Below are 12,212 nucleotides of genomic sequence, written 5' to 3' on the forward strand. Positions count from 1 at the left end.
TTTATTTATAATCGCACTATCCGTTGCACCCAGATGAGGACGGGTTCCCTTTTGTGCCTGGTTCCTCTCAAGGTTTCTTCCTCATATCATCTCAGGGAGTTTTTCCTTGTCACCGTCGCCACTGGCTTGCTCATTAGGGATAAATTCATAGAGATAAATTCACAATGATGAATTCAAATATTTACAATATATTTTTGTGAATCCATTTATTTCTGTAAAGCTGCTTTGTGACAATGTCCATTGTTAAAAGCGCTATACAAATAAAATTGAATTGAATTGAACTGAATGTGTTTGGATTATACTTGATGCACGGCTTTTCAAGCATGTACAAAAGAGATGCAGTAGTAAACGCGAGCAGCACCTGCATACTTCATGTACAGCCAGAGGATTAAAAGCAATGTCCGCTAGACTGGACCTCAGAGCCAAAACATCCTTGTCCGTTGAAGTGTAAAATGTTTAACAATTTCAGGCACAGCAATGTTAAACACACTGACGAGCTCTGTTTCTCATAAAAACCTTCCGCTAAAATCATGCCTGCTGTTATAATCTGCATTTAAAATCAAATTTAAAGAAATTTACTAATCTACAAAATCCAGAATACTGTTACGCAAACCAGACTTTTCAGTAGATTGGAAGGCCAAGGTTGAAGTGAGAGGTTTTTTTTTAATTGTTTAGTGTAGGTGGTGTGGTAGTGTAGGTGGTGTGTAAGTGTCCATTTTTTCTGCTAGTGAGGGAGTGTGTTTCAGTGGTGATTGGAGTTCCTGGGGTCTGGGTTCCTAGTGGCTGGAGTTCAGAGTTACTGAGTTACTGGTGGCTGGAGTTATAGGCAACTGGCTTTTTACAGTGGTTTCAAAATTAAATGAAAAAAAGAATAGTTTAAATCCTTTTAATGTTGATCTTTTTTGAGTCTCACTCATTTTTAGCTCCATATTTCTACTTTTATTAGAGTAAAATGTTGACTCGGTACCCATACTATAACTGAAGTATTGTTTCTCTGGATTTTTTCTACCCCCACAGAGGAGAAACGCTAACGTAAAATATACCCCACCATTTTGTGTGTCTTGATCAGTGTGGTCACATCTGAAAAGTGCACTTAACTGATTCATACCGAAACTCAGTTCAATCTTCAGTTCGGTGGTTCTGAACAAGAAAACTTTAAACTTTCTTTCAAATGTCCCGGTTCTCTATACTGAGGTTCCAGTTGCTTTCAGGATAATAATAATAATAATAATAATATGAAAAAGATGAAGAAGAAGAATGTTGTAACAGGGTGTTAGGTTCACTTGCTCTAAAGTTAACCACAACTTCTATAGAAATCAGGTGCCAAAAATATCATGACCACAAATGTCTGTGAAAGCAGTGGTATAAAAAGGTGAGTGCATGAAACAAGAGAACAAAAGACCAGCAGGTCCTTCTACAGATAAAGATCTCTCTATGAAGATCTCCTTCTGATCTTCCGTCATCTCACAGCTTCTGCTGAACTTCAACACCAATTTCCAGCAGCTTGTGGTGAGAAACTCTCTCTCTCTCTCTCTCTCTCTTTCTTTCTTCCTCTCTCTCTCAGTTCTATACTGATTGTAAACTTGTACAGATAATTATTGCTCACTCTCATCACTGTGACACTGTGTCCAGTATAAATGCTTTTTTAAGCTACGCAGGAATTAATTTCAGGATATGATGAGTAAATATGTAAAATAAAATGGCTCATGCATTTTAGTTGGATGCCAGGCCGTAGCAGAAGTGCTGGTATTATTCAGAATTTGTCATTTATTTATTTAAGGCATGATCTACTATCAGACGATCTTACACTAATATTCAAGAATCCTGTTTCTAGGAATGAACATTTTATAAAAAGCAGGAATATTCCGCACTGACTTTGCTTTATGGAGGATTTTCCCATGTCATTGTTGTAAACCAATACAATACAAAAGCATGAAAGTTGTGTCAAGTTTTTAAATCGTCTTCAATATTCTAATACAGGGGTGTCCAACTTTTTTCAAAGGAGGGCAGATTAGACAAGATAAAAATGCCAAAAGGTCGGTCACTAATATATCCACATACAGCCAGGTCTATAAATATATCTACCACAGTATATTGGAGCTGAAATTAAATTAATATGGGCTCAAAATGCAGACATTCAGCTTTAATTTAAGAGTATTTACATCAGGTGAAGGGCAAAGTAATTACAGAACTTTTTAGATCTGAATATTTTTGCATTGCCCATGATTTGTTTCATAATGTTTCATGATATTAAATCCCTTTATTCCCACAAGAGTCTCTTGACGTATGAGGCACACACATTTGCTCTTTCTCTTGAAGAGAAAGTATTCTTGTTTCCAGCTCTTTTGAAATCACTCCTTCTCACTGTTAACTTTGCACTTTTTGTCTGTAGCCAGGACTAAATGTCCTTCAGTAAATTAATTTGCAGATGTAGTCAGAGAACAGCCCTGGTCTAATAAATTTGCAGAAAAAATAAATTTATATTAAAATAAGTTTAATATGTGACAGAAATAAAATGGTCATTTTAGGAGGATTTGGCCACCCCAGTATATATGAAAGTACGAAAGTCAGGTTATGAGTATAGAAACACGTGGTCTTCCAATAGTTCGTTAATGTGCTATTGACCACAAATACCTAAATGTCTGAATATGAAACTGTCTTTACCACAGTAAGAAGCAGCAATTTGCAGCCCAGCTGTCTGCATGCATGACAAATTCAATACTCATTATTCATTTTTCTCATTACACCAACTGCATTACCTTCCATTAACGAACAAGAGCACAGATCAGTAAATAAATGACATTCTCTCATAACTTATTTGCAATTGGTACATACTGTATATCTGCCAAAATAAACACTGCATAAAAAATTAAGAGAAACTAATAACTAATATACTCCCAAACAACACCATGCACTATTTCATGCAACAACATGTTGTGCATAAAACATTTAGAACTTACCACTCGCTAAACTATAAGCTACACTTCAAGTGACTAAAGAAATATGTGCATTAATTTACTGAACTTGTGTTATGTTAAGCACCCAGTGAGAATTTGAAATGGTCATAAAATGGTGCAGAACCTGCTTATATCTGAATGATAATAAAATCCTACAGAATTATCTGGGAGATTTTAACACCATGTTCAACGCCAGCCTCAGTAGCGTCCTGAAACGAGTCCAGATCAGCCTCTCTGAGCTGCCATGCACCGCTGATCTGACTCTAAACTAGCTGATCTATCTCCTCAGCCTCACACACACCTCTCCACTTCATGCAAAGTCATATCAACGTGTTAACAGTCCTTTAAATCAAAAGAAAACACATTATTTCCCAGTCTAGACTTGTGCAGTTGACTGTAGAAACAGCTTTATCAAGTGTGACATATTTTTAGACTTACAGAGTTCACTGAGCTGCTTTCTTTCTCTACTGTCTCGCATTGTTTTTCCACCAAACGACTAGTGGACATTCCCACAGCAGTGATTAGTGAATGTCTTAGTTAGTCTATGTATCCCTTAGCTTATAGATAGATAGATAGATAGTAGATAGATAGATAGATAGATAGATAGATAGATAGATAGATATTGGGGGTCCAAAGCACTGAATCTGTATGTGAATTTCTAATGATCACTGGGCTACTTAAAAACAGATTTTATAGCCATTGCACAGGGTTAGCACTGAGCTACAGTCACAAACCTTCACAAACCTTATCTATCTATCTATCTATCTATCTATCTATCTATCTGTTGATAAGAGCAGATCTCTCCTCATTTGTAACTGTATTTAATGTATTCAGTGGTTCTTCTGTTCTCCTGTTTCCAGCTAGATTTCTGCTCTCCATCACCTCACAAACACCTCATACACTCCTCACACAATCCTCACACACTCCTCACACACACACACTCCTCCACTGTGTGTCAGGATGAAGCTCCTCGCTCTGGTGCTCCTGCTCTCCGCTTTCTCCTCACTGACCCTGACGGAGGTTGAGGATTCTTTGAGCTCTTTTAAAGAACGCTGTCATGACTTCTTCATCCCAAACCCAAAAAATAAAAATGACGTCATAGTCCCCACTATTTTCAAAGGACATCAGTATAAGAAGATTTGTCAGCGCTGGAAAAACAAATACAGATTTGCGACTGTGTATGACACTGAGAAGAGGATCCCTGTTTACTCGGCCTACACGTTCCTACAGAAAGAGAATACTACACGCCGCAATAGGTGGAAGATTGAACCTCAGGTCAGTCAGTGTGTTTAAATATTTCATTACTGATTTATTAACATATATAGCATTGAAGAACTGAACTAAATGATGATCAGGAAGGAGACACTGTTTGTGCAGTAAAACATAGTGGACACAGATAGTAGCAAGTAAATACAAATGACCAAAAAGCAGTTCATGCAATAAACAAGTCAGTAAACAATCCAACAAAACATTCCTTCTCCAATTTTAAAAGTCTTTCTTTTTGCACTGTAAGTGTCATTTAAATTTCAGACATTCAAACACTGGATTTTACACCAATAGTATGGATTTTATTTCTGTAAAATGAGATTTTTGTGTTTTGTGTTGTATTTATCATGAACAGTGTGTTGAGTGAGCTGCTTAATGTGTTTGTGTTTACTTCACTACTATTTCATTTCTCCTCCATAACAGCTCGAAAATGTCAAAGAATATGAAGAAAAGAAAGAAATGATGGATTCCCCCAAAAAAGCAGGAAATATAATTAACCAGGCTGTGAGCTCAGATTATACAAACAGTAGTTATACTCGAGGTCACGTGTTTCCATGTAGCTTTGCTGCTGATCAGGATCAAGCAGATTCCACCTTCACTTTAACCAACATAGCACCACAAACAAGAAAAAGCAACAACAAGTGGGCAAGTCAAGTGGAGGAACCGATGCTTACAGAAATAAATGAAAATTGCAGGCTAGACCAAAATCACCTGGCGTACATTGTGACCGGGGTCGTTCCAGGGAAGAAATGGATACCCATAACAAGAAACAAAAAATATAAAAAAGGTATTAACATTCCCAGTTATTTTTGGAGCACTTTCTGTTGCACCAGTAAAAACAATATTAAGAAACTCATATCAAGGGCCTACATCGCTCATCAACTGAACTTTAAACTCAGGTGCATGACCATTGCCAAACTGAATAAACAACTCACTAAATTCTATAAAAAAGGGACAGATTTCAAAGTGTTTCCAGGATTAAAGTTATAAAATTTGTTTTTATGTTAATTTTAAGGTTTGAAAATGTAGCTCCTTCCTCCTAGCCTGAAATTCTCTATTTAGATCTCAAAATAACATAAAAACAGTTTTGTTAAATTAATGCTGATTAAAACATATGCAACAAGAAACATAAAAATGCTCTATTATATTATTACATCTCATCTTCTGATACATTTTTAATCATATTAAATCAAGGTGTTTATTTACGGCTGCTTTCACACTCTGCCAGTGCACGATTTACAGATGAACTCTACAGGAAGTAGACTTTTTTTGTCGTACTGAAACTTTTTTAGCTCCTGACCAATCAAGTGGGGGGTGAGTGAGAAAAACAACAATGGAGGACAAAGTGCTGGTGAATATCAAGAGGTTTACGACATGTCAGATGGAAAATAACTCTTTGTTGATATTCACATTAATCTTTATTTCATCTGGATTACTGAGAATAATAGATGTATTCTGGAGCACGAGCTAGGCTAGGTAGTTAGCCTTTACCAGCTACCACTCTAAGAGCGTTGTTATGGTTACAGTGTTCATGTTGGATTTCATCTTCTCCATCAGCACAAAAGGAGGAACAGGCAGCGATTTTCCTGTTACAAAAGTGTAAAAGCAGCGTAAAGGACACTTTGTTGATCTTCATTTTTCCTGGAACACTTTCCTGTACACTCATGCAAAAAGCTTTTTAATCAATATTGTTAGATTTGCTGCTCTTGCAATAAAAGCTACTTTTAAACAATATGCAAATATTATATTCAAAATAATTAAATCAATTTCTCTCTGTTAATTTTCCTGCAGATCTTCAATAAAACTTTACTGTTTGCAGTGAAAGTGGACGATTTTGTCGCCTCATCATTTCATCACACTGCACAGTGACACTTTCTATACACAAGAAGATTTAATGCTAAATGTCTGCTGTCTATTATTATTATTATTATTATTATTATTATTATTATTATTATTATTATTATTATTACATAAATGTCCAGCAGGTGGCGCCATTGCACTACTGTGGACAGAGAGGGAGCTAAGTTACAGGTTTATAACACTGTGTGTGTTTTTCATAAATAATGTTAACTAAATATAATCATATCAGCTGTAATAATAATAATAATAATAATAATAATAATAATAATAATAATAATAAGTCTGTAAATTGATTAGGACACAAAATCTACTTAAATATATAATTTACTTAGTTGATGTATAAACTATACAGAGATTGATATTTATTACATATTTTACATTTTAATATAATTATTTTTAAAAACTATGAATTTTTTTAGAATTGAAATTTATTTAACAAATGTGTGTATGTTTATACATAAGGATATTTTTTGTGATGAAAAAATGATTATTAAAAAATAGAACTATATATTAAATAAAAAATTCATAGTTATATGTGTGTTTTTTAGGTGTCTCAGTAAGATGTTTGTTTGTTTGTTTGTTTGTTTGATCTCAGGTTTGATTTATGTCTGTGCCAGTGTGAGTCTTTACAGAGTAACCTTCACAGTCATTTCTGTCTGATTTTGCCATGAAAACCCGATTCTGGTTCTGACTGAGATGTGAATCAGACTGAAGTCAGAAAATTCTGAAATTTGATTTCTCTGTGCAAATTATTAGGGATAGATTTCAGTTTACAGTTCAGTCTCACTGGATAATAATAACTGTAGCACTTCAGGTAGTTAATCAGGTGTATCTGTTATCAGAGCTATCCCTTTTAGTTTTAGATCTGTTTCTTCCTGTTCTTCATGCGGTGTAGGTTTTGTATCTGCTCTTAATGTAAAGCACACAAGAGGCTGGAAAAATACTGACCTCACCACAGCAATGTAAAACATGCGTACAGAGGGAGGGATGAAATGCAGCTGGCTGCGTCTCAATCCAACACCGAGGGAGCGAAAGTGACTTATTAGGTGATAAAGGGGACTGGGTATATGACACACTGTAGAAAATAGGTCACATGTTTTACTGTGGGATGGAATTAGGGCACATGATTCAGGGCTGGTGGTTTTGTTTACAGTGCAGTCTGGAAAACTGGGCCCCGTGTTCCTCCTCTACATTTTAGTGGTTTAATGAACGTTTTGTTTGCTTTGATTTGTAATAAAATCTGGAAATAATAAAATGCCATGCTTGTTTTTGTTGTTGTTTTAGTTTTTTTGGTTTATTCAATTTTTTTGTGCAGACTGAGGCCAAAGTTTAAAAAAATAAATAACAAAGAAACTGAAAGTATTGATTTTGCTCTGAGTCGGACTCGACACATGGACTAACAGCGCTGAACGCCGTTAAGCCGATTTTACACCGTGCGATTTCAGCGATATTTTAAGATTATTACTTGCTGAGAAGATCACAATAAAGTTTGATCTGAATTCTGTAAGTGTGAGAGCGTGTGTGTTCTCCGTGTCAGGTTATACGAGGAAGATCATCTAACGATAGACCTAGGATTAGAGAAAAAGACTACGTTCTGCTTCTGTCGTCCGTCTCTCGTGTAAACACGAACATTCTTGAAAATGAGTTTGAGGAACTACAGATATTTATTTTATTTATTTCTCCATCACTGTTACAGTCGTAGCTGTCCCTTAAGTTTGCCGTCCTCCTGTTGGTGGATTTTAGACGAGCGTCATATGAGAAATTTCTCACACTGACAGAACTTTTGTTCTCAGCCGCTGTGTTACGCCTTCCAGCTCACGACTCAAAAATTCTGCGATTTTTGTCAACAAAATCGTGCAGAAGATCGTACAGTGTAATAAACCTGTAATATCTCTGCCTGTGTCTGTCTTTCTCACTGTCTGTCTGTCTGTCACTCATTGTCTGTCTCTCTGTCTCTCACTGTCTGTCTGTCTGTCACTCATTGTCTGTCTGTCTCTCACTGTCTGTCTGTCTGTCACTGTCTGTCTGTCTGTCTATCTCTCTGTCACTCACTCTCTGTCTGTCTGTCACTCATTGTCTGTCTGTCTCTCTCTGTCTGTCTGTCTGTCTGTCTGTCTGTCTCTCCGACTGTCTCTCACTGTCTGTCTGTCTCTCACCGTCTGTCTGTCTCTCTCTGTCTATACTGGCCTCTCTCTCTCTTTCACTCTCTCTCTCTCTCTCTCTGCCCGTTTGTGTCTATCTGTCTCTCTTTCTGCCTATCTATCTTTGTCTCTCTGTCTTTCTTTCTAATTCAAATTCAAATTCAAATGAGCTTTATTTGCATGACAAATTGTACAATGTATTGTTGAAGCATTTATATGGATAAGGAATAACACCTGAAGAGGGAACAGATGATAAGATTAACAAGTGAAGAAAAAATAAACAAAAACAAGACAAAAACAAATAAAGAGATCTTTATCTGTAGAAGGACCTGCTGGTCTCTCGCTCTCTCGCACACAATTCTGATAAATCATTTCTCTAATCAAAATAATTTCACAACAGTTATTTCACAATAGACAATTTCACTCCAGTTAAACAGCTCAGAGTTTTTATAAAGGAGCTGAAAACTCAGCAGACATTTAGCATTAAAACTTCTTGTATACAGAAAGTGTCACTGTGCAGTGTGATGAAGTGATTTTATATTAAAATGAAAGTAACAACTAAAGCAAATATTTGCTTCCTGCATCTTTTCCCTTTCAGCTTTTGGGGAAAAAACATAAATACTATGGAAAAGTCTTAAATATTAGCATCTCTAGGCCAAGGCCACACTGACATGACCTATACATACACTATATGGCCAAAAGTTTTTGGATACCTCACCATCACACCCATATGTGGTTCTTCACCAAACTGTTACCACAAAGTTAAAAACACACAATTGTACAGAATGTCACTGTATGCTGTAGCATTACAATTTCCCTTCACTGGAACTAAGAGGCCCAAATGTGTTCCAGCATGACAATGCCCCTGTGCACAAAGCGAGCTCCATGAAGACATGGTGTGTTAAGGTTGGAGTGGAAGAACTCGAGTGTCCTGTGCAGAGCCCTGACCTCAACCCCACTGAACACCTTTGGGACAAACTGCACATCAGGCCTTAATTTGAACGCACCCTGTTGTGACGTAGGACGTTTTTTCTGTCTCGTTTTTTATTAATGTATTGGAACAGTGCATTCAGCCAATTAGTCACTTAACAGCCATAGATATACTGCAAAGGTATAGCTATGGTGGTGATGGCTTGGAGATCTCATATGCGGAGTTGTACTGTGGTGGCTTTGGGGCTGCGGTTGCCACGAGCAGCTTTGTACTCAGGACTCCATCTGTGGACAGTGGATTGGTTTAACAAACTAGACTTCTTGTGAAAACTGTGATGATACTGGTTACTGGTTGCACAATTGCACTATTTGTACATATTGTACACAGTTATAGAAGGGATTTATTTATAATCGCACTATCCGTTAGCACCCAGATGAGGATGAGTTTCCTTCTGAGTCTGGTTCCTCTCAAGGTTTCTTCCTCATATCGTCTTAGGGAGTTTTTCCTCACCACCATCGCCGCTGGCTTGCTCAGATAAATTCACATATTTACAATTTATTTTGGTTTAACTTAATTTGAATCAATTTATTTCTATAAAGCTGCTTTGTGACAGTATCCATTGTTAAAAGTGCTATACAAATAAAATTTAATTGAATTGAGCTATTTACAAAATTTTTTTAAATGTCCACCCCACATCTACACAGGGAGGAAGAAAAGACATCTACTTCTGAATTAACTATGTAATTTCTTCAGTAACGAGCATTATTTTTACAGAACTGATTCAGTAGTACGTGATCCACTTGAGGTTCATTCTTCCACTCATTTTCTCGGCCAAGACGTTCTCCACCAGAGGGAGCTGAGTAGACCTGGAGCCTCCTCTGAGTGTCATAGAGTGCTGCAATCTGGATCTGTTGTTCCAGAGTTGAGAGATCTGCTCATACTGATACCCCTTGAATCTCTAACTTCTTTAGCCAACAGTTCACACCTCAAGAAATCAACAAGAATCATGTGACCTTTAATCAGTTTCAGAAAGCCACTGGTGTGACGTTTTTTTTTGGTCAGGATAAAACATATGGTTTCAACACAACCCATGCTGAAAAAAACATTTCACTAAACAGAATAATGTAACGGCTTCTGAGAAGATAACTTCCTCTTCCTAAAGTACTTAAATTAGCACATTAAAAAAACTTGTATTGTGTGAGCGCTTGTTTCTATATTTCCTCCCAACAGAGTTTTTAGAGTGATGGTGTTCTTAGTTTGTGACCTAGTGAACCAGTATCAGAATGTATTTATTGATAGAGCACTTTTATAAGTCGCTCTGGATAAGGACGTCTGCCAAATGCCATAAATGTAAATATACATGTAAGATTTCACTCCAGCTAAATGGCTCAGAGCTTTTAAAAGGAGCTGAAAACTCAGCAGACATTTAGCATTAAACAGAAAGTGTCACTGTGTAGTGTGATAAAATCATCCACTTTCACAGCAAACAGTTTTATTAAAGATCTGTCAACTGACAGAGAAATGCATCAGATGTAGGTTTCTTTAAACTGTACCAGGATATAATATATACAGTATTTTTTTTGATGGCTGCATGCATTTTATTCAGAATTAATTGAACAAAGCAGATTTATCCTATTTTTTAGATCTAAATAAAGATTAGCAATCAGATCTGACAAATCTTCTTATACTGATGTCCAGTGAAGATAGTGGGGATGATGATGTCATTTTGTTCCCCTTCAGGAACGAGACGCTGCGTAGAAACGCTATGGGAATGCCTTCAGCGTGACCGCGCTCTGAATAACGTGTAATCAGTCCAATGGATGGGCGAGACGTCTCGGGCGGGGTGACGTAGCGACCCGGAAGCATAAAAGCCCGAGCGGCAAACGTCGCGCTAGCTTTCTGTCATTCAGCAAGTGCTCTGTGTGATATTGTCTGTCTATTGTTTGTCTTTCTGTGTTGTCTGCGGCATGCCTAAGGCCGACTCTGATCTGCCGCAGTCTCCTCAATATGAGGAGCTGCTGGAGGTGGTTTCGCAGACCGTTGCTAAACTTAGCATCGACTGGCCCGCTGAAACACGGGTTGAACCGCAGGGGTCGAAGCTAGGTGAGCGCTTCCTGCGCAGTAAACCGCCACCTCCACGCCGGAGCCTGCCTTTTTTCCCCGACCTCCACACTGAGGTGTCGAGGTCATGGAGGAGGCCTTTTTCGGCCCGTTAATTCAGTCCCGCCTCCTCTTACTATGCTAACGTGGCGGGGCTGGACCAGACTGGCTACAGGGCGATGCCCAGGGTTGAACAGACGCTAGCTAGCTATCTGTCCCCTGGTGCGGCATCGTCCCTGAAGGCACCGGCGCTGCCCACCAAGCCGCTGCGGACCACCTCAGCGCTGGTGGGCAAGGCGTACACGGCAGCGGGTCAGGCTGGTGCGTGTCTGCACACCATGGCGGTGTTACAGGCGTACCAGGCCGACCTGCTCAAAGAGCTGGATGAGCACGTGACGGAGCTCAGGCGGGCCGCTGATCTTTCTCTCCGCGCCACCAAGGAGACCGCCCGTGCTATCGGCCAGTCTATGGCAGTCCTGGTGGTGGCGGAGAGACACCTCTGGCTGACCCTGTCCGACATGAAAGAGAGGGACAGGGTCGTTCTTATGGTTCTCTGGTCTGTTCGGCGACGCTGTTAGCTCCGTCGTCGACAGGTACCAGCAGGCTCGTACGCAGGCGGCAGCGTTCCAGCGGTTTCTCCCTCACCGCTCTCTGGCTCGTGGGGCTGCCGGGCGGGGGCAGCCCCCTCCGTGTACTGCCTCCTCTCACAGGGAGGCACAGAAACTCGGCGGCGCTCTGGGCCCGGTCCCTCTGACATGAAGATGGATCTGAGGACCGTTCTTTTGTCAAGGAGGGCCGCGGCTAAGAAGCCCTGATGCCTTGGGCCCAGGGCTTCCGAGGGCGGGCCCCTCTGGGGCGGGACTGTGTACACCTCATTATACGGTGCCCGTCTCGCCTCAGTGCCCTCGGGAGGTTGATCTGCCAACCCTGCCACCTATGGTGCTTCAGGGCGCAGTG

At 39.2% G+C, this 12,212-nt stretch overlaps 1 protein-coding gene across 1 annotated transcript; it reads left to right on the plus strand.

Moving 5' to 3' along the window:
- Nucleotides 1-3,823: 3,823 nt before the first annotated feature.
- Nucleotides 3,824-11,371, plus strand: LOC113523686 (uncharacterized). The gene is made up of 4 exons (XM_034298855.2): nucleotides 3,824-4,232; nucleotides 4,647-5,189; nucleotides 7,621-7,701; nucleotides 11,132-11,371. The coding sequence occupies exons 1-4, from the start codon at nucleotides 3,918-3,920 to the stop codon at nucleotides 11,369-11,371; spliced, it is 1,179 nt and encodes a 392-aa protein (XP_034154746.2). The 5' UTR covers nucleotides 3,824-3,917.
- The last annotated feature ends 841 nt before the right edge of the window (nucleotides 11,372-12,212 follow it).

The sequence above is a fragment of the Pangasianodon hypophthalmus genome, chromosome 2, assembly GCF_027358585.1.
Source record: "Pangasianodon hypophthalmus isolate fPanHyp1 chromosome 2, fPanHyp1.pri, whole genome shotgun sequence".
NCBI classification, from domain to species: domain Eukaryota; kingdom Metazoa; phylum Chordata; class Actinopteri; order Siluriformes; family Pangasiidae; genus Pangasianodon; species Pangasianodon hypophthalmus.